General features: G+C 51.8%; 1 protein-coding gene across 4 annotated transcripts in view; it reads right to left on the bottom strand.

The window, feature by feature from the left end:
- Window positions 1–22,356, bottom strand: part of DEPDC5 (DEP domain containing 5) — a 73,020-nt gene that overhangs the window by 5,000 nt on the left and 45,664 nt on the right. For 3 of the 4 annotated variants that reach the window (XM_010828817.1, XM_010828816.1, XM_010828818.1), the window contains exons 31-39: window positions 21,296–21,429; window positions 15,547–15,655; window positions 10,112–10,266; window positions 7,531–7,608; window positions 7,027–7,159; window positions 5,727–5,835; window positions 4,492–4,716; window positions 1,634–1,803; window positions 647–818 (exon numbers count right to left, since the gene is read on the bottom strand). In XM_010828817.1, the coding sequence (XP_010827119.1) occupies window positions 647–818; window positions 1,634–1,803; window positions 4,492–4,716; window positions 5,727–5,835; window positions 7,027–7,159; window positions 7,531–7,608; window positions 10,112–10,266; window positions 15,547–15,655; window positions 21,296–21,429 (1,285 nt within the window). Of the gene's footprint in view, window positions 1–646; window positions 819–1,633; window positions 2,027–4,491; window positions 4,717–5,726; window positions 5,836–7,026; window positions 7,160–7,530; window positions 7,609–10,111; window positions 10,267–15,546; window positions 15,656–21,295; window positions 21,430–22,356 lie in introns of those variants that run through there. The other variant, XM_010828819.1, reaches the window with a different exon arrangement.

Raw genomic sequence — 22,356 nt, 5'->3', positions numbered from 1 at the left:
GCAGCTCACCCCTCGATCTGTGCACACCTGCCCCTGGAGTCAGGCGGGCAAGGCTGGCCCCGTGGGCTCAGTTCTGGGGGAGGGCTGGGACCAGGGGCCCCTCGTCCTCCTTCTGCTCTGCCTTCCTGTGCCGTGGGACTGGAGCCCTCCGGGTGCTGAGGCGCCTCAGCCATGCACACAGTGCACCGTGTCCCGCTCTGCTTTCGGAGCCTCCCCTCTCCAGCCCTGCTGCATGGAGCAGCAGGTGCAAGCCTCCCGTGCGGCTCAGCTTCCTGCCACCCACGCCAGTCAGGCTGGAGCGGAGAGAGGAGGGCACGGGAGAGCCCAAACAGCAGCGCCCCTCCTACCCACCATGCTCCCCCGGCCACACGAGGGTCTCCCTGAGCTGGCAAGGCAGCTCTGGCCAGCCCCATTTGAGAAACAAGGCCATCTGAGGCTCAGAGACATTAGGTGACTTGTCCAGGGCTGGCCAGCCACTAAGTGAAGAAACCAGGATTAAACGCTGGTCCCTCACCATAAGCCCCTTCTTTTCACCACCCACGAAAAGCTGAGCTCCCTCCTGGCGCCTCGGGTGGCAACCCTGGCGGGTGGGGCGGGGGGCGGGCTCTGTGCAGGTGACAGCCCTCGGGAGGCGGGTGTCTCTTACTGTCAAACAGGTGCTCGCTGCCCTCCTTGAGCAGGCAGCTGACGTTGAGTGGGATGAACAGCTGGGCCCGGAGCGGGTCGCCGTACAGGTAACTGGGCAGAGCAAAGGGCCCCTCCAAAACCGGCACCAACAGAAAGCCACAGGAGGTGGCCTTGCGGTGCCAACCTTGGACCTGGTGGGAAGCACAGAAGCACAGTTTCCGGTTATGCACAACTTTTTTTTTCCTGTACCAAGCAGCACGCAGAATCTTAGCTTTCCAGACCAGGGATCAAACCCGAGCCCCCCTGCAGTGGAAGTACTGAGTCTTAACCACTGGACTTGCCAGGGAAATCCCACATATGTTAACATTGTTTTAAGAAATAACGTTATTTTAAAAAACCTTCCCCCCAAAATGAGGCAAAACCAATTAAAAAAAAAAAAAGAGGCCGACTTATTTATACAGAAGATACATAGGTGACAGGAAATTCTCAGAACATTATCTGTTAAAAAAAAAAAGTGACAGGGCCTCTACCTGCACAGAATGTCTCCACGGTACCAGTGAAGTGTCAGGGCAGCAGATGGAAGTTCCAGAGAACGGGGGGAGGGTGGGAGAGAGCGTTACTTTTTGCTCTACACCAGGGATTCTCAACTGGGGCAATGCCCCCCTCCCTGGGGACACTAGCAAAATCTGGAGACATTTTTGGTTGACACAGGAGGGGGTGCCACTGTGGGCAGAGACCAGGGATGCTGTTGGTCTCTACATCCTATAGTGCACAGGCCAGGTCCCCTACTCCTGACAGAACAACCCATCCTACACGTCAGGAGCCCAAGGCTCAGACACCCCCTGATCTACACCTTTTCTGACTGTTTTGAGTTTTTCACAGTGTTTAATTTTTTGAGAGAGGCTATTGCAATGGTCCAGGTGAAGGTAACAGGAGCCTGAACTGAAAACAGTTGTTTAAGGGATGAGAATCCCTACACAGGCCCGACCACACACAGGGGGCTCACCATCTCAAAGAGCACGGCGGCGGTCACAGCCATCCAGTGCAGCTTGATCTCGAAGGCCGCGTTCAGAGAGAAGTTGCCGTGGTAGTAACAGCTGCACCACTCCAGCCGGTCCGTGCGGTTGTTCACGTCCACGTCCAGGGTCACGGTCCTCTGCTCCGGGACAGTGGCGGCTACGTCAGCGTGCAGGCGGTGGGGTGCCCGGGGAGGGAAAGGAAGGCAGGGGGTGAGGAGGAGGAGCAAACAGCCAAGCACATCGACGTAAAACTGCAGGGCCTAGACGCTTCCTGGAGATCGTCTAGTCCAGGGCTCGGCCAATGTTTGCTATGAAGGTCCAGGGAGCAAGTGTTTTAGGTTGTGCAGCTATAAAGTCTCTGTTCTCACTACTCAATGCTGCTGTTAAGAGAGCAAAAGCAGTCAGACATTACCTAAATGAATGAGCACACTGTGTTCCAATAAAACTTTATTTACAAAAACAGATAGATTTTTAGGGCAGTGAGACTACTCTGTGTGATACTATAATGGTGAGTGCTGCTGCGCTGTGCTAAGTTACTTTGGTCACGTCCAACTCTTTGCGACCCTTTGGACTGTGGACTATAGGCCGCTAGGCTCCTCTGTCCATGGGATCCTCCAGGCACAAACACTGGAATGAGTGGGCCTGCCCTGCTCCAGGGGCTCTCCCTGACTCGAGGACAGAACCCGCATCTCCTATGTCTCCCGCATTGGAAGCAGGGTCTTACCACTAGTGCCACCCGGGAAGCCCCATAATGGTGAGTACGTGTCGTTACACATTTGTCTAAACCCATAAAAGGCAGAACACCCAGAGCAGACTTTAAGGGAAACCATGGACCTGGTTGATAATGATGTGCTGGTGCAGGGCCATTGACTGTAACAAACGTCCCCCTTCAGTGGGATATGTCGATGGCGGGGAGGCAGGGGCGGGCAGGGTGTATACAGAAGCTCTGTGCTTTCTGCTCAGTTTTGCTGTGAACCTAAAAGTGCTCTAAAACCAAAGTTATTCTAAAACAAACAAATGATCAAATAGGCCTGTTTGTTCATAGCTTGCCTCCTCTAATCTAATCCAGCCCCGGATCTACAGATGAGGAAATAGCAGCCCATGGAGGGGAACTGCCCTGGTCAAGATCAGAGTCAGAACCTGAGCCAGGCTGAGCCCCAGATCTTCCGATTCCAGAGACCAAGCAGCCTAGACCAGAGTGAGGAGGAGGTGTTGCTTTTTGGTTTCAACCCAGGAAGGCAATAGTTCTATCATCTTTTCTCAAGAAATGGAAACTCTTACTGAAATCTAACGCTCTGTCCCAGGCTTCCCAAGTGGCCCTAGTGGTAAAGAACCCTCCTCAATGCTGGAGACACAGGTTCGATCCCTGCGTTGGGAAGACCCCTCTGGAGAAGAAAATGGCAACCCACTTTAATATTCTTGACTGGAGAATCCCCACGGACAGAGGAGCCTCGTGGGTCACAGTCCATGGTGTTGCAAAGAGTCAGACATAAAGGAGCAGACATATGCAATGCCCTGTCCCAGTGACTGGGGGCTGCCCCCTGATGCCAGGTCAGCACCAAAGTAGCTCATCTGATCTGGGCTCCTGCTCACAAATCCTTCTCAGCCAAGATGGGTGTTGTAGAGACGGGTCAGACGTAGAGTTCCTGACCAAAGGCCTGAAGCTGGCTCGGAAGTAAACAAAAGCCAGGGCTCCACTCTGTCTTTCTGGGTGAGGCCGGACCTGGGGCTTCTATAAACTGAGATCAGTCCCGTTTCCTCCCTCCCCCTCAAATCCAGTGGCATTTCTCCATGGGCAGCAGCCCACTCTAACAATCATGCGAGCTCCTGAAATAGTAAGAGTATTTTCCCAGAAAACGTGCACGTGAAAGATTCTGCCTGGTTTCAGAATTATTGAACCCCTGACGCCCAGGGTGTTCCTGAAGAAACTGTCAAGAACCAAAACAATAACACTTCTCCCAGAAGCAGAAACCCTAACAAAGGAGTAAGTGCAACACACGGGGCCCTGCACCCATGCCTGGGGGGCCATGGTGATGGGCGGTGCCCTGCCCCTACGTCTCACACAGGGCACTGGCCATGCTGGCTCTGAGTGACTCTGACAATCTGGAAACCAGCAAGGTTTCCATCCCACCAGCCAGGCAAGAACTCAAGTTAGCCGGGCACTTCCAGGCTGACCAGGTAGAAAGAGGAATTTCACTGGAGTCTGGCCTGTGTTATGTTTGTTCCCCTCCTTCTGCGGGGTTTTCGGGGTCACTCCAACCTGCCTGTGAGGGGAATCTCATGACACCTTGCCTAGAACTCATATCTCAACTCATCAGTCTGGTTCTCATAATCAGGTCACCACCATTCAATAAGCACATATTCACCCCACCTTAGGGAAGAGTCCTGGGGTGCATGCCCTAAGGTAAGCACATTTAGTGGGGAGGACAGACGGGAGGTCCATGCTCAGAGTGAGTGCCTGGAATGGACCACCCCTGAGACCCCTTCCTCTTCTGAGGTCCTGAGATACTCTGGTGTGGGGACAGCCTCTGGCAGGGGTTAAACCAACAGAGAATAGTCACTCACAGCCTCTGTGTCCTGACCCCCTGGGAAAAGTGACCACACTGTCCGTCTGGTCCATGCAGGACTAGCACCAGGCCCCGATCTGACGACTGCTGAGCCCTGTTGGTTGGCTGGGGCAGTAATGCACGTGCCCCACTCAGCCGGTGGAAGCTGCACAGAAGCCCGCAGCGTTGACAGTCACAGCATGACAGCCACGGTGGCCCTAACCCTGGTTCCCATGGCATCGCCCTTCTGGCTGGCTACCCGCCAGCACTCCCCGGGCCCCACCGGCCCAAGCACCTACCCAAGAGCGCGGCGGCCTGGCTGCGGCCCCCGAAGCTGCGGCTGAAGGAGCTGTGCCTGCTGGCGTAGGAGGCTGGCCGGCTGGGCAGCCAGGGCAGCAGGAAGGCGGGGATCTCCGAGTGCAGGAGCTCCTCCGCCACGAAGGCCACCTCGAACCACTTGCGCTGGAAGCTGGCGAAGTCGTCCACTGCCGTCGTGTGCCAGGTGGTGGGTTGCTGCACAGCCACTGCGGAGGGCGGTGGGGGGGCCCTCAGCACGGGTGCCTGTGTTCTCACCGATTCACGCCTGACGCAGTGAATCTGAAAACACAGCGCTAGGAAGCCAGCCATGAAAGGCTGTGGAGGGCGTGAAGCCTCTTGGGTAGAAATGTTCAGAATGGGGCAGCCTTTAGAGACAGACAGCTGACTAGTGGCCAGGACCTGAGCGAGGCAGAGTTTGGGAGGGAGCACCCGTGAGAATGGGGTTTCCCTTTAGGGTGATGAAAAGGTCATGGAAGTAGACAGAGGTGGTGGCTACGCGACACTGTGAGCCCTGTGTGCCACTGAACTGTCCCCTTTAAAATGCTTAGTTTGGGGGAACTTCCCAGTGGTCCAGTGGTGGTCCTAGGTTCAACCCTTGATCGAGGAACCAAGACACCACAAGCCACGTGGCATGACCGAAAAAAAAAAAGGCAAAAATAAATAAAATGGTTAGTTTCATGTCACGTGACCTCTATTTCAATTAAAAAACTATTTTATCCTCCGGTGATGCTCAAGTAAGTACAGATGCTCAGGGAGGTTGACATGTCCATCAACAGAGGGGACAGCGTCACACAAGGAGCCTGAGAAGCCCTGCAGTTGGGGGGCGCGTTGCCAGGAAGAGTTGACTCACTGGAGAAGACTCTGATGCTGGGAGGGATTGGGGGCAGGAGGAGAAGGGGACGACAGAGGATGAAGAAGACTCTGATGCTGGGAGGGATTGGGGGCAGGAGGAGAAGGGGACGACAGAGGATGAAGAAAACTCTGATGCTGGGAGGGATTGGGGGCAGGAGGAGAAGGGGACGACAGAGGATGAGATGGCTGGATGGCATCACTGACTCGATGGACGTGAGTCTCAGTGAACTCCGGGAGTTGGTGATGGACAGGGAGGCCTGGTGTGCTGCGATTCATGGGGTCGCAGAGAGTCGGACACGACTGAGCGACTGATCTGATCTGATTGCCAGGAAATACCTGCTTCGTAGGCAATAGTCAGCCTCACCTCGCTCAGGATCTCTGTCCATCACGATCTTGTAGAAATAGAAGCCGTAGATGAAGGTCCGCCAGGCTTCACCAGAGGCGTGTGTAATGAGCTGCTCTTCCAGCATTTTCTAGAAGGAGAGTCAGCAAAACTCTGAAATTCCTGCAGGGGAACCCCTCAGACCCCACTCTCCTGCCATCAGCTATATCGGTGGCACTATGTTAAATGCTGTGCCTGATACAGATGACACTATAAAATGCAAACGCATAATACAGTGTCATTAGGTATTTCAAACACAGACAAGTACAAAGAAAACCCAGGCCATACCATCAGCCACCTTCGACTAATTTAACTTTTTGCTGCTGCTACACTGCTAAGTCACTTCAGTCGTGTCCAACTCTGTGTGACCCCATAGACGGCAGCCCACCAGGCTCCCCCGTCCCTGGGATACTCCAGGCAAGAACACTGGAGTGGGTTGCCATTTCCTTCGCCAATGCATGAAAGTGAAAAATCAAAGTGAAGTCGCTCAGTTGTGTCTGACCCTCAGCGACCCCATGGACTGCAGCCTACCAGGCTCCTCTGTCCATGGGATTTTCCAGGCAGGAGTACTGGAGTAGAGTGCCATTGCCTTCTCTAGACTTAAAGAGATTTTTGTTTAAGATCCCACAAGCCATGCAGCGTAGCCAAAGAAAACTAAACAAAACTTTAAAATCTCTATGGATTCTCCCATGTCTCACTCCCTTCTTCTCTATCCAGAAATAAATGGTTAGTGTAATGTAATTCTCATGTATGTTTTTAATAATTTCATTATATGGACACATATCGATCAAACGTCACTGATTCTCCATGGGGGCCTCTGTATGGACAGGACAGTGTGCGCTGACCTTTCCCTTGCCCACTTCTCGAGTTTAATCCCAGCTCCGAACGATGTCATTAAATTCTGCAAGGGCTGGCTCAGTGCCTACCATGTGCCAAGCAATACTCGGGCACCGGTGTTGTGGAAACACATGGTCGGAGCTGCCCTGTTCTCAAAGGGCCCGGTCAGGGCGAAGGATGAATGAGATGCAGACAGACCACACTCGGCTGTGCCCGGCGCTCTGGGAAGAGCAGGGAGCCAGGAAGGCACTGAGGCAGAGAGAAGGCTTTGCCTGGGCACTTTTCACTGGGACTCCCCTCCGAGGGTCAGAAGTATAGATTCTGCCCAAAACACCTCAGTGCACACGGCAGATCCTGCCTAACGTTTAAGTCAGGTATAGAAGTGCCTTTCAAAGCAAGACGGGCCCGTGAGGCATCGGTCAGCACCCCCCGCCCCTGGTCTCACCTGCATGATGTCGATGGCCATGGCCTGCGTCTGTACCCCCTCCACGTTGTTCACCAGCCAGTGCACCACCTCCGCGCTGATGAAGCAGCTTGGCGAGAGGCCCTTCTGCTCAGGGAGCAGCTGGACACCTGTCCTGAGTTCCAAGGAGGCAACAAGGAGAGAGAGAAGGTAAAAAAAGAAGAGACTCCCCCACTGAAGTGAGGACCCTCACAGTGTAATCTCTCCCCACTCTTCCCAGACCCAGAGAAATCCCTGTGGCGGGACAAGGTGTGACAGGGGAAAGGAGAAGGGGGAGGGGAAGACCTGGCCTTCAGAATACCTGTGACTCAACCACTGTAGTCCCTGCTTTACAAACAAGGTAACAGGGCTCAGAGAGGTCAAGTAACTTGCCCAAGGCCACACAGCTGTTGAGGAGTCAGGTATAAACCCACCAAACCGCACTGCCTGAGCAGCACCCTGGCTCATGCCATGGGATCCTCTGACCGCCTGCATTCAGCCACTTACGAGGGGTGCTTCATGGCCTCCAGGATCTCCACCAGGGTGGAGGAAGATGTCAGAGAGCTGGCCACCAGTTGCTGAGCGCTGCAAACAGAGAAGGAAGCCAGGATGATCTGGACACTGAAGACACTGAAGCAAAGTATGGACAGCTACATCCTGGGGGTATCTCAGCGGGGCTATCCTGCTTCCAAAGCGTGTGTGTGTGTGTTAGTCGCTCAGTCATGTCCAGCTCTTTACGACCCCATTTACTGTAGCCCACCAAGCTCCTCTGTCCATGGAATTCTCCAGGCAGGAACACTGGACTGGGTTGCCATTTCCTTCTCCAGGAGATCGTCCCAACCCAGGGATTAAACACCGCAGGCAGATGCTTTTCCATCTGAGCCACAAGGGAAGCCCTTTCCAAAGAAGTGTGTGTGTGTGTGTGTGTGTGTGTGTATATATATATATGTATGTATTTAAACCCCATCCTTGGGTCCTCGTGTCCCCCAGGGACTATATATGACATTGTGGCTGCCCTCAAGCTGGGCTGGTTGGGCTGATCTGATAAACCTATTTGTGGGGCAGAAACAGAGACTCAGACCCACAGAACAGACTTACAGACCCAGCGGGGGCAGAAGAGGGTGGGATGAATTGAGACAGTAGCACTGAAATATACACAGTACCACATGTGAAATATTTAGTTAGCTAAAGGGCAGGTGCTCTGTCACACAGAAGGCTCAACCCGGTGCTCTTTGACAATCTAGAGGGGTGGGGTGAGAGGGAGCTTCAGGAGGGAGGGGACCTGGGTACACCTATGATGACTCACGTGGCTGTAGGGCAGAGACCAACATGACACTGTAAAGCAGTTACAGATAGTTATCCTCCAATTAAACAAATTTATTTAAAAAAAAAAAAAGAATTCAAAGTGGTTTTGTGTCCTAACTTGCTTCCTTTAACAAGCATCTCCCCTTTGAATAATCTATGTCAGGCCCGACCACTTCCAAGATATTTCCCTGGAGGGAAGCTCTGGGCCTCCCACACACCACATCCTTCTTCCCTGGTGCCTCAGGGGTAAAGAATCTGCCTGCAGTGTGGGAGCTGCAGGAGAGAGGGTTCGATCCCTGGGCTAGGAAGATCCCTTGGAGGAGGGCATGGCAACCCACTTCAGTATTCTTGCCTGGAGAATCCCCACGGATAGAGGAGAGCCTGGTGGGCTACAGTCCACGGGGTCGCAGAGTTGGACACGACTGAGCGACTCAGCACACACAGAAGCACCAGGTACTGTGGTCAGAGCACGGGGGCCAGAATCCCACGGTCATCACCACCAGTGGGAGGGCCTCTGGTTTCGATTGGCTTCAGTTTCCCCATCTATAAGCTGGGGAGGACACTGTTCCTGTCCTCCAGGGTTGCTGAGAGGTTAACGTGTGTAAAATACTGAGCATGGACTGACACCCACCAAGTCCAAAGCGGTCAAAGATTCTAAACACAAGAGTAACAGCCACCCTTTTGAACTTGGAGACGTGGAAGATGCTGGTGAAGGGGACTTCCCTGGCAGTCCAGGAGTTAAGACTCCGAGCTTTCAATGTATGAGGCACAGGTTCAATCCCTGGTTGGGGAACCGAGATCCCACATGCCACATGGCATGGCCAAAAAAAACAATGGTGAAGGTCAAAGAGCCAGGAGGCATCAAGGGTCCACATTTGAATCCCGTCTGCCTGCTCCCAGTGCCCAGAGCTTTCCATCACCTGCTGCGCGAGCTCTTCCCTGACGATATGACGGATCATAAAGACGCTGAATACTCAGCAACTGAACCCAGGTCCCTGGGCACAGGACACACAGGCACGGGTCACACCAAACCTGGGGCTTATCCGGAAGCTCCTTAACCCCCGCCCCCTCCCCGGGCACCCGTCTTGGTCTCTTCTTCCTACTCCGTGGGTCCAGGACCCACCAGAGCATTTCAGAACCTCAGGGGTTAAAGGAGCCTTTAAAGAAAGACCCTGGAAGTGAACTTCCTTCCGATGCCTGAGTCCCTGTGACAAGCGTTTGGACAGAGGCCACCCCGTCCTGTGAACATCATCAGCGGCAGAGCTTGGTTCCCTGAGGCAGGACCAGCTGCCTGGGGCTCTCTGCCATGAGATGGAGTGTGTTCTCTGTAATTCAGCCAGGCGTTCTGACTCGTGTAGGTCCCGGCCTTCTCCAGGCTAGACATTCCCAGTTCCTCTTCCAAAAGCAGAAGAGAACCTGCTGTTCTACCCTCGTGAGCGACAAGGAAGCAGAAACGTGCATGCCTTTCCTGTGCCCCGGAGCTGAAGCGTCCACCAGGCTTGGTGGGGACATGGGCCTAGAGACACGAGAGGCCGGACGAGCCCAGATCCCACACAGCACCTGATGCCGTGGTGTCTCTACAGGAGCCTGTGAGGAGGGCAGGGCACAGACCACCAGCCCTGTCGGAAGGTGCCGGTGAGGACTGACTGGTCTGGGCTCCCAGACATAACTCGTAGCCGAGTTAGAACTCCGGCCCGAGATCCAGACCCCCGGCCTCTGCGGCCTCTGCGGTCAGAGCATCCCCACCTCCCAGGAGCACAAGTGTGGTCTTCCTGAGGCTCACCCACTATCGCTGGAGTTTGCAGAGGGGAAGCCCTGTTCCCCCAAGCTCTGCAAGTTCCCGAAGGTCTGGCTGTTGCCCCTGTCCACGGACTGGCCTGTGCTCACCCCCAAGCTGCTGCCGTCCAGCACCGGGGCGGCCGTCTGGTCCAGAGACACCTGCAGGAGATTTAAAAGTTAATGCCAGAACCCAAAAACCTTTCAGGCTGTTCACATGTACGGTCCTTCTTGTCCCTCTCCTTCCCAGTCCCCGCTGGTCCCCGGGGAAAGAGTTAAAGCATCCAGGGACCACCCCCCACCAGGCGTGCACCCCCTTCCATCAGAGTAGGGGGAGTTCCTGCACCCCAAACCGAGGCCATGGGAGGCCACTGTGCACAGCGAACCCCCCAGACCAGCACCTGACTCAAGCCACAAGGTGTGCACTGAAGAAACCCCAGAGGAGGAGTGAGGAAGCTGGTGTCCCCCCAGGGCTGGGAGGAGGGAGACAGCACAGAGACAAGCAGCTCTGACCCCCAGCCCTATCCTCCTCGCCCACATCCGTCCCGGGTGCGGACAGTCTTCTTGTTTATCCAGGTTCACACCTCAGGCACACCTGAAGCCCCCTTCTCCCGCTTCACCCCTAAGGAGAGGCCTCGTCCTGTGGCCTCCCCTCCACTGACTCCCAGAGCCCACCAGATCTGCCCATGAACCCCCCGGCTCCCACTGACCCCACCCCACACACACCCTACCTGCGAGCACTCCAGCTTCACCCTCCTAAAGGACAATTCTCACCCCATCACTCTGTTACCCTGATATCTTTCCAGTTTCCCCACAAGCTATCGGACTGAGACCCGACTCGCAGAACTGGGGGCTTCCGCACACACACCCCCACACCCACGGCTGCATTTCCAGCAGAGTCAACCCTGGTGTTCAATCCTGTCTGTGTGCCCCGCCGGGATGCCCGTCCCCACCAATGTGGGCTACAAATGCTGTGTTCCAAGTGCTGCTCCCTTAGCGAGACGCTCCCTGACTCACTCTGCTCCCCAAACAGAAATCTCCTTCTCTACTTTCAGTCTCAGACCCTCGCCTGGGGCTGGCACGTTCTGCTTCCTGTCATGGTTTTCTGTCTCATTCCCTTTAAACAGCCTGACGGGCAGGACAATGACCCGCCCACCTAGAGAGGCTGCACGGGACAGCGGACGTCTGGAGAGAACAGCAAGCCTTCAAGAGCGCTTCTGGCAAGATACAAGATGCCTGGCCTCTCTCACACGGGGTTCTCGAGTACTTCCAGAAGAATAGTATCAGATACTCTATTAGATGATAAAAAAAATATCACTCCTAAATAAAAGAGAGCGTCTCAACCACGGTACTGCTGCCATTAGGGGTCAGATAAGCCTTTGTTGTGGGAACTTCCCAGCTGGCTCAGCGGTAGAGAACCCACCTGTAATGCAGGTTTAATTCCTGAGCCGGAAAGATCCCTTGAAGGAAGAAATGGCAACCCACTCCGGTATTCTTGCCTGAAGAATCCCATTGTCAGAGGAGCCTGGCGGGCTACAGCCTTGGGGCCACAAGAGTGCCTGAGCGCCCATGAAGCCTTTGTTGTGGGGACCGCCGGGTGCACTGTGGGCGCTCAGCAGCATCCCTGGCTTCTGCTCACCAGACGCTAACCACGACCCCCTTATCATCTCCCTCTGCTCCAGCTGTGACAGAAATGCCTGCAGGTATTACCAAAGGTCCCCTGGGAGACAAAGTCATCCCTGGTTCTGAAAGAACCAGTGTGCTCTTCTACATCAGGCTCAATGAATTGCCAAAAAAAAAAAAAAGGACCACATAGACTTTGCCAGCCCCATAAATACACAAAGAAACGCAGCAAGAGGCAGCTTGCAATTACCAACCACCATCTGCCCTCAACCAGCAAGACTTAGGAAGAGGTTTCATGCCATGAAACTAAGTTAGAAGCTAATGGAGGGGACCAGACCCGGCTCTCTGGCACAGGTGCCCCTTCTGGGCCTCTCTGTGGGTTATCTCTTGTCTATCGCTCCTGAGTCAGAACCCTACCACCAGCCCACACAAGGATGTGGTTAAAGAGTTATCTTCTAAATCAGAAGTTGGCAAATATCTTCTGTCAAGGACCAGATGGTAATTATTTTAGGCTTTTTGAGCTATAAGCCCTGTTCAAACTGCTCAACTCTGCATGAAAAAGCACAAAAGCAACCATCAATGATGTGAATGAAGGGGTGTGGTTGTGTTTCGATAAAACTTTATTGACAAAAGCAGATGGTGGGCCAGACTAGTGTTTGTATGATTACATGGTTAATCAATATAAAATAACAAGTTAAAAAAGAAAACTTCCCCTGCCCTTATGACGCTTACCAGGAAAAAAAAGAGTTCAACCTTTAAGTCAGGTTGCTACGTCATATGGACAAAAACACCTAAAGGGGAAGATGCTACCATGTCAGTGGCAACCACGTGGGCAAAGACGGGGACACTGATACCCCTTTGTCGCCACCAACAGAAGGTACTGCATCTCCAAGATCAAATTCAATTTCAACTGCCCCTCAAACTCGGCTTCAGCCCAATTCCAGGTGTTTTCAGAACCAAGCTGAAGGCCAGGTCAAGGCTTCAGCTGACAGACAGGCATGCATGGGCTGCAGGGCCCTGGGGTTGGACTGACCTGCGGGTAGAAGGCGGATGATGCTGTGCGCGGGCTGCGGACAAACTCCATAAAGAAGGCCCCGTCCTGAGGTCAGAGCGGCAGGAAGCGGCGGCAGGTGCAAGAGGGTGGAGGATGGCACGTGGCCCAGCAGTGAACCATTGCAGGAGGAGGAAGGGACGAGAGAAAACAAAAACAAGGAGGGAAGGAGAGAAAGAAGGGCACATGAGGGGAAAGGGAAAGAGATAGAGAGAGAGAGAGAGAAAGAGAGACCCATCCACCCAGGAGGAAGATATCCAGATGCAAAGCGTTAGCAGAAACCCACACCTTCCCAGGCACAGCATCCCAGCCATGTAGGCGCAGCACCTGGGGGAAGGTGTGCCCAACCGCCTCAGGTCTCATCAGAGCCAAGCTCGGATGCCTGCGCCCCGACATAGCTCTGAACGTCCTTCAGGCCCATGCCGAGGGGACGGGAAGGCCGCAGGGCAGCTTGTGTGTGTGGGGGCACAGGGCAGGACTGGGGGCAGGGTCCTGGCCTGGTGGGGAGACCCCCAGGCTTCTGGGTGATACGTGGACACCTGAAGCTTGTGCTTCCACCTGTTACTAAACACGGCAGCAGATGGGAGAAAAGGATTCAATGCAGGAAAAGTTTTTGCTAAATTTTCCAAGCGAACCAGGGACACAGAAGCAGCAGTACCTTCTCCTCTACTGGTTGTGTAACGACACCACGAAGCCACTGAAACATTTATAGTGTCAGACACGTGTATGCTCACCAGGAGGAGCTCCTGGCACGGCCTCCCTGCCATCCCTGCAGGGTTCAGGTTGCCGTGGACTTCAAACATAAACGGCAGAGAGAACTTTTCCGATCACACCTCCCTCCCTCCTTCCTTCTTAAGGTCAAGACATATCCTCTTGTCTCTTCAAAATCTTTGCACTTTTTATGTCATCACTGAAATTTGGAACTAGCACTCCATATACCTGAAGGTCTCTGCTTGCCTACAACTTTTCTTTAATTCTAAAAGGAGAATCACTGAAGCATTTCACTGTCTGTTTTACCAGGACTGCTGTCCCGGCCCACCAGCCACGACAAGCTCCAGTAACGAGCAGCGGAAACGCGCATGCGGGTACCCTCCACACGTCCTGACATGTAGGAGTCTCCCTGGAGACAGTGGCAGGCCGTCTCCTGACCCCTCTGCCTCCCCCGGACCACTTGGAAATCTACACCCGGCAGACCCCTGGCCACCTGTGTGGACTTCACTGTCTAGCCGGATGAGAAGGGGAGTGCTGTGGACAAGCCTCCCGTTTGGCCACTGGCATGTGTTAACCCTAATCCTTGTGGCTGTAAGCGCCCACTTCTCAGTGCGGTCCCCACACGGCTTCTAGTCCTGGGGGCAGCACAGGCACTGGTGTGTCCCATGCTCTGCTTGCGCCCCTCCTCTGCCAGAGCACACAGAAGTGGAGATGCTGACACGAGGCACCCGAGGACAGACGAAAAGACTTCCTTCACTGACGGTCGTTCCCGACGCACAGACTCCACTGGGGACTGGACCCAGAGCCACTGTCTCAGAGCTGGGCTTGCAGAACAGCCTACAAAAAAATCTGGTCCCCTGGCCGTTCCAGTCTGTGAGTTGCGAGCTTTTCAAATTTTAAATGGTGGAGGAAGAGTCCACATGATAACCTGGGTCCTGCCTCTCAGCCCACAAAGACTAAAATATTTCTTAAGGTTTGCCGTCTCAGGTCTGTGAATTCCCCAAGTTGCCTGCAGCCTTGGCTGCTACTTTTCTCAAGATTTCAATCCCTCCATCCTAGTCATCTAATTCTAGGAACTTATCCTGAAGAAATAATCAGAGATGTGATCAAATAGTTATGTGCAAGGCTGTTGCAGCATTATTTGAAATTGTGAGACACTGCAGAATAATTATAAAAACTTTATGGAATACTTACCAAAAACTATTTTTAAAAATCTGAAACCACATACATGTTGTTTTAAACAAATAAAGGTCTAGTCACACGATGAAATATTTTATAGTGATTTTTTTTTTTTAAATCATGCTTTGGAGAAATAATGAGATGGGGAAATCTTCATGATGTGGTAGAAAAATAAATAAATAGGCAGATGGATATATAAGTTGGCCACAGTGTTGAAAAATAAAAAAACCTACTGAATCTTAAGTCTCTGAGTGAGAGAAACCAGATGAGGGAACGTGCGGCCACATGAGAACGATCTCAGGTTCTGAATTTCTGGGGAGAAGGAGCTGACAGAGTCGTACCTATTGGTCTTCGAAGGCAGGACAAGCCTGCCCTGTGGAGTTTTCAGCCCCTCTGCTGTACTCGCCAATCCTGTGCAGGGGCCAGAGTCCCAGGTTTTGGTTTCTGTCTCCCAGGACACTCCCGTCCGACTACTTCTCAGGAGTCTATGCTGACTGATGGGCGTTTCGTTCACCAAAGAGGGAGCTCTCCTGGAATCTGCTTCAGCCGTTTTCTATCCTCCCCCCACCCACCCACCCCCATCCCTTCTCACCCTCACCAGGGAGGGCTGAGGATGGAGCTGAAGGGAAACCAAAGGCCAGCGTCACAGCTCAAGCCAGACCTTCAGGCTTGACTGACCCAATTAACCTGACTAATACACCTGCTTTCCTCAGGTAGTCAGCTTCCTTACAAGTCCCGCCATCAACACAGTGATGCTACCAAGGGTTCACCAATTCCTCAGCACACTTGGTTCTGGCTCCGAGAGCTGTGTGCTACCTTCCACGGCGAGGCCCTGAGTGCACACGCTGGCCCCCTGCCCATCCAAGGGGCTCCTTTACCTTTCGCGGGCTGTCCACATAGGTGGGAGTCATGGCTACACCGCCACTCTCGGCCGGCGGGGCGGAGCTCTTGACCCCGTGTGCCGCTGCCTGCTGCTCTCCCAGGCACCTGAGGAGGAAACACACACAGGCGGTTCTGCTCAGAGCCCGAGGAAGGACCAGCGTCGGCCATGACGAGCCGAAGGCTGCTCTGCGGCCCTCATCTCTGAAACACGCTTTTCCCTTTGTTTCTCCTCAGACCCTGTGTGGTGCCCTTAATTTCATTCACTGTCCTGAATGATTGCCAGCTGCCATTGAAAATCAGAAAATAGCTCAATTTTAAAAGCATCTTGGTGGTCCAGTGGTTAAGATGCAGAGGATATGGGTTCAATCCCCTCGTGGAGGAAATAAGATCCTGCATGTCACACAGTGCAACCAAAAAATAAACGAGTAAATAAAAGTATCTTGGCACAGCTTAGGGTTTACGTATTCCTTTGAAAAGGCAAGTGACATGGTTTGAGTCACTCCATCCGTGAACACCATGCTTTCAACTCTCTGCGACAGAGCTTTTCCTCAGTTTTTATTAAATAGACCACCAGAAGCACACTCTGGAAAATTAGGGCTGTGTTACCGTTCAGCACAACTAAATAGGGTGGACCGTGTCAACTCTTCACACATTTTGAAGATGTGTTAATCTTGCAAATGCACACACTTAATCCCTCCCCACCCCCTAAAAAAAAGCCACGCACATAACAGGCATTATCTCAGACACAAGACAACTATGGTTTTCTTATGACATCTCCTCCTATCTTGGTTCTGGAGTCCATAAATGCCTACTTTCACATTTATTTTTCTAATTTCTTTTCCATACTAAAATAAACCATGAATCATTGTAACTTAGGGCTTCCCAAGTGGCTCAGTGGTAAAGAATCCACCTGCCAACGTGGGAGATCTGGGTTTGATCCCTGGGTTGGGAAGATCCTCTGGAGAAGAGAATGGCTTCCCACTCCAGTATTCTTTCTTGGAGAATCCCATAGACAGAGGAGCCTAGTGGGCTACAGTCCATTCAGTTCAGTTCAGTTCAGTTCAGTCGCTCAGTCACGTCCAACTCTGCGACCCCATGGACTGCAGCACGCCAGGCCTCCCTGTCCATCACCAACTCCCGGAGTTTACTCAAACTCACGTCCATTGAGTCGGTGATGGGTCAGTCCACGGGGTCACAAAAAGAATCAGACGTGACTTAACGACTAAGCAATAACAAACTGTAACTCAAATGAGCCCCCAAATTAGACTTTTAAAGTATCACTGAATTTCTATTTGGTAAGTTCCAGGAGGCTCACATCCCAGTCTTAAATGCTCGGGTGTTACTGTGACACACCCTACTTGCGGTGGGCACTGTGAGGCTCAGACCCTCGTGTGGCTGCACTGCATCAGGAGCTGCTGTTTTGTCCAGCGGCCCCCCAGCAGCCCTCCAGGGGGGCCCATGCCCTTCCCCAGGCTGCCTGGGGACAATGAACCATCACCAAAGGGTGTAAACGCCTGGCCCTGGTCTAACCCGGCTCACTTCCAGGGGGAGACCGGAGGCGTCAGGGGCTTTTCCTGCAGCGGGGCCTCTCCCTCGGTCCTCTGCCCCCTCCCTCCCCTGGGAAACCAATTCGTGACGTTTCTCTCGTCTTAAATTCTGACACGTCTGTTACTGATGGTGAGGTTAACTCATATCGGAGATTAAAAACTGGTTTCCATAGTAACTTGCTACACGTTCTCTTTTTAGCTTTTATCATGGAAAATTTTCAAACCCATATGAAAATACAGGATAATATAATCAAACCCCAGGATCATTCATGATGGAGCCAATCTTGTCCCATCTACACCTACCCACCCCGATTATTTGGAAGCAAAACTCACATATGCTATTATTTCACCTGTAAACACTTCAGTGTGTATTGCATCTCTAGAAGAAAATAAAAGAATAACAATCCCATCAACACACTTAAATTTTTAAAAATTTTCTAGTATCATTATTTCTCTAATTGTCTCCAAAAAAACTTTTTACAGTGTGTTTGCTGGATGCAGTTAAGGTCCCTATGCTGCAGTCAGTCATGTCTCTCGAGCATCCTTTAAGCCGGAAGCTCTTTTCATCTCTCCATATCCTGCAATTTATCTGTGGGAGAAAGGAGCCCACTGGTCTTGTAAATTTACCATCTGGATGTGCTCATCACATCCCTTTATTGTTTACCCCGCTCCTCTGCGCCCAGCACTTCCTGAGAACTAGAAATTGTATCTAGAGGTTTGAGCACATTTAGGCTTGATGGGCAGGAACTTCTCCTCAAGCATGCTGTGTGCTTCTATCTGGAGGCCTCGGCATCTGGCGATGTGAGCGGTCACTGGTGATCTCTGCTAGATCCGTAAGCACATAGGAGCCCACACATGGTAATGTTCGAGCACTCCCTCTGGACCCATTAGCTTGAATACTGGAGAGACAAACACCTCCCCACACCAATCGCTTGGCTACTCTGAAGGGTGATTCATATATGAAAAGCAGACTAAAAGTTCAACTGTGCCTGAGCCCCGTACATCGTGCCGTCTCTGCATCACATCATGGCATGTTCCTCTGGGCCTTGTCCACACACACCCACTGGGACATCCTCCTATGCTTCCTGGGAGCCATGGCCATTTCCCTGGCTGTGCTCCAGTGTTCCCTCGTCTGATGTGCGTGACAACCCTCGTGTACTGAGCTGCAATCTATGTGCTGACCTATGGACCAGGGGTTGGGGATTCAGAGACACCTGGGACCTATCCTTGCCCTTGGAGGCTCCACAGCTCAGGGGAGGGAATGCCACCAAAAAAAACTGCTATGCTGTGCATGCCCACACGAGACACGTATGGGGCACGCTGCCTTCTTCCCAGAGGCCACGATGACTGCCACGTGGGCTCACTCCCTGCTCTGACTCCCTGATGTCAGTTTCTCTCCATCAAACAGAAGCCACGGAGCCCATACTGCCCACAGCCCTTCTCCCGTGGCCCCTGCCTCCCACGAGAGCCTGACGCCATGTGAGCACCTCCAGGCAAAGACTCAGGGGAACCGGAGGAAACCGAGACACGTGATAAGACGGCAGGCCTACAGGTGAAACTTCTAAAGCTCTTCTTCATACTGCTGCAACACAGTTTTCCATAATAAAACTGGATCTGCTTGGGGTAGCAAAAAATAAAGAAAAGCACAAGGTAAAAAATGCCACATGAGCAAACATTACATAAAGGCCTGGCTCCCTCTGCTCAGCCTCTGCTCGGCCTCCAGCTCTGAGAAGAGGCACCACGTCGCCTGGGAGCAGCCATCTGGGGGAAAATACATCTCAGGGCCCCCTGTTCTGCCTCCTGCTATGGGGTCAGCTGAGCGCCCCCCACACATTAGGGGACACTGTCACCCCAAGGCATCTCTCCTCTTTCCATCTGAGCAGAAAGAGGCTCCATGGAGCGCTCGGAACAATGACTCACTGACACATTAAAATAAGATTCCCCCACCTCCAGCTTCACACCCCTCCCAGCAACATATGTTCCTTGTTCTTTTTTTCCAGCAGGAAAGGTCTGTGATTAGCTAAGGGACAATCTGCAGGTACAGTTGTGGGGTCTTTCCTGGGTCAGACTTTCTGGAGGCCCCAGCACCCTCAATCATGGGCCTGACCTATCCCAGCTTTGCCTGTCATCTGTCCGCCCCCGCCCCCCCACCGTCACCCTGGCCACTCTCTTCCCTCCCCACTGTATCCCTTTCTCTCTACCCCATCCTTGCCTCCAGCCTCTGTTGCCTATCGCCTGGACCAGTTAGGCCTCTGCCTCCTGAGACCATCCACCAGGCCTTCCCATATGCAGGACCCATCTCTGAAAACACCACTTCTGCCAAAGACGCTGCATGAATATTTCACGATATTAAGGAACTGCTGTGACTTCTTAGGTGAATTATGATATTACGGCTTTAAGAGTACTTGTCTTTCAGAGATGCACACTGAAATCTTATAGAGGAAGAGATGAGATGTCTGGGGTTTTATAAGAAATAAAAAAGAAGAGAAGCAAGTGGGATATAAATGAAACAAGATTGGCCCTGAGTTAACAATCATTGAATCTGAGTGATGGGTAATTGGGGATTTATTATGTGAATCTACTTTTTTTTTTAATGTTTGAAATTTTACATTAAAATAAAGAAACTTCCAAACCACCGCTCTTGCTATGGGAACATGTAGGAACAGCTTCGAGTCTGACTTCCCATGCTGTCTTTGCAATTGTATCTCCCGCTGGGCCACAAGCTCACTCACATTACCTTCTGAAAGCTCAACATATGTGGGCTCCTGCAGGCACAGCTCGGAACCCCCCAGGCCACTGGATAGACACTGGGGGGCACAGAGGGCACTTGATCTGGCTGGAAGGGTGGAGGGGCAGGGGTTAAGGCTTATGGCAATGTTTTCTCCTTTTCCCCAAGTCCCACCTCCCCAGGAATAAATGCATCCCTTCCTACAAAGACATCTTAAATCCCACATCCCAAAGCAAGATGGGATCCCCCTGGGGTCCTGAGAGCTGCAGCGCCTGCTCTTCACGAAGGGACCACACACTCTAACGCCTAGAGAAGCTGGTCGGGTGGCGGACTGAGGGACCAAGTCAAGTCCAAGCACAGAGGATGCACTGGCTCCACAGTGAACCAGGGCACAAGCCCACCTAAAGTGCCAGCCCATCCACCATGGCCAGGCTTGAACGGGGACCCAGTGCTAACTGAGTCTCCACTAGCTCAAGCCAAGCAAATATTACATATTATATGTAACATACCTTTGTATGACATTATCTATATTTTTCATATAACCACGCATCATGTAGGTATATGTTATCTATTTTTTCATATAGGAATTCACTAGGAAATTAAGATTTTTTTTTTAAGGCTTTTTTTTTTTTACTATTTATTTATTTATGTATTTTGGCTGTGCAGCACGTGTGATCTTAGTTTCCCAGTCAGGGACTGAATCCATGCCGCTTGCAGTGGAAGCACAGAGTTTTAACCACTGGACCACCAGGCCCCGGAAGTCAAGATTTTTATATGAACTCTTCAAACAAACAAAAAAATTGTTCAAATATTGCCCAAATATTCTAAAAATATTCTGTGTTTTTTGGATAGAGAAACTACTCTTTAATGGTGGCTATGTGTCATTGTAAGTTTATCTATACCGATGGACAGAGGAGCCTGGTGGGCTACAGTCCATGGGATCGCAAAGAGTCAGACATGAATTATGACCAGACTAAACCACTACCACACCCACAGAGTGTGAAACACCAAGAGTGAAGCTCGATGTAAATAAACGGTGCACTTTGGGTCCATCAGTTGCACCAAATGGGCTGCTCAGTGAGGGACGGGGATACTGTGTGGGGAAGGGTGCATATGGGAACCCTCTGTTCCACTCAATTGTGCCTTGAACCTAAAACTGGATTAAAAACAGAAAAGTCTATTAAAAATAAAGACAAACAAAAAATCAACCCACTAACAAAAAAAAAAAAAACAACAAAAAACATTGTGGGAAAAAAAAAAAACAATTGTACATGTATTTCAAATCAAGCTCCAGACTTCAAGTTCATAAATTCTGGCCTATTTCATCACATTCAACACTTACCATGTATTAACCTTTCTTTTCACCTGCCTGTCTTTTGTCAATTACTGGCTCCTTGGCAGACAGCACCAACATTTCACCGCACTTGGGCCTACGGGGCATGGAGGTATCTCCCTCCACCGGGCACTTACTTCTGACTGGCCTCCATCTCCAGCAGGGCAGACAGAGCTGAGGTTCCCTTCTTCCCAACCGGGGGGCCGGCCGACTCGAGAGAGTGCGTGGGGATGGGCCCGGCCATCTGCAAGCCTTTCATGGTGGCCCCTTTCTAGAGCAGAGAGAAGGAAACAGGCCATCAGATGCTGCTGTGTCCGCTGTGCCTCAGGTTCTGGGAACCTATTAGTACAGTCCGGGAAGATGAGATCCAGGAGCTGGAAATGCCAGGAAACAACTTTTTACCAAACCAAAAGTCCCAAGTAGCTGTCAGACTCAAAACAAACTGCCTCTTTGAGGCGGTTTACTTACATTTTACTTTTATCACAGTTTGAGGAAGTAAACAATGTTACATCTACATTATGGAAAAAGAAACTAAGTCTCAGAAAAATGAAGTTCAGTTCAGTTCAGTTCAGTCGCTCAGTCCTGTCCGACTCTTTGTGACCCCGTGAACCACAGCACACCAGGCTTCCCTGTCCATCACCAACTCCCGGAGTCCACCCAAACCCATGTCCATCGAGTCATGATGGCATCCAACCATCTCATCCTCTGTCGTCCCCTTCTCCTCCTGCCCTCAATCTTTCCCAGCATCAGAGTCTTTTCCAATGAGTCAGCTCTTCACATCAGGTGGCCCAAGTATTGGAGTTTCAGCCTCAACATCAGGCCTTTCAATGAACACCCAGGACTGATCTCCTTTAGGATGGACTGGTTGGATGTCCTTGCAGTCCAAGGGACTCTCAAGAGTCTTCTCCAACACACAATTCAAAAGCATCAATTCTTCGGCTCTCAGCTTTCTTTATAGTCCAACTCTCACATCCATACATGACCACTGGAAAAACCATAGCCTTGACTATTCGGACCTTTGTTGGCAAAGTAATGTCTCTTCTTTTTAATATGCTGTCTAGGTTGGTCATAACTTTCCTTCCAAGGAGTAAGCCTCTTTTAATTTCATGGCTGCAGTCACCATCTGCAGTGATTTTGGAGCCCCCAAATATAAAGTCTGACACTGTTTCCAGTTTCCCCATCTATTTGCCATGAAGTG

The sequence above is a fragment of the Bison bison genome, unplaced genomic scaffold, assembly GCF_000754665.1.
Source record: "Bison bison bison isolate TAMUID 2011002044 unplaced genomic scaffold, Bison_UMD1.0 scf7180017864495, whole genome shotgun sequence".
Taxonomy (NCBI): Eukaryota; Metazoa; Chordata; class Mammalia; order Artiodactyla; family Bovidae; genus Bison; species Bison bison.
The sequence above is the reverse complement of the archived record's forward strand: the minus strand, read 5'-3'. Positions and strand labels throughout refer to the sequence as shown.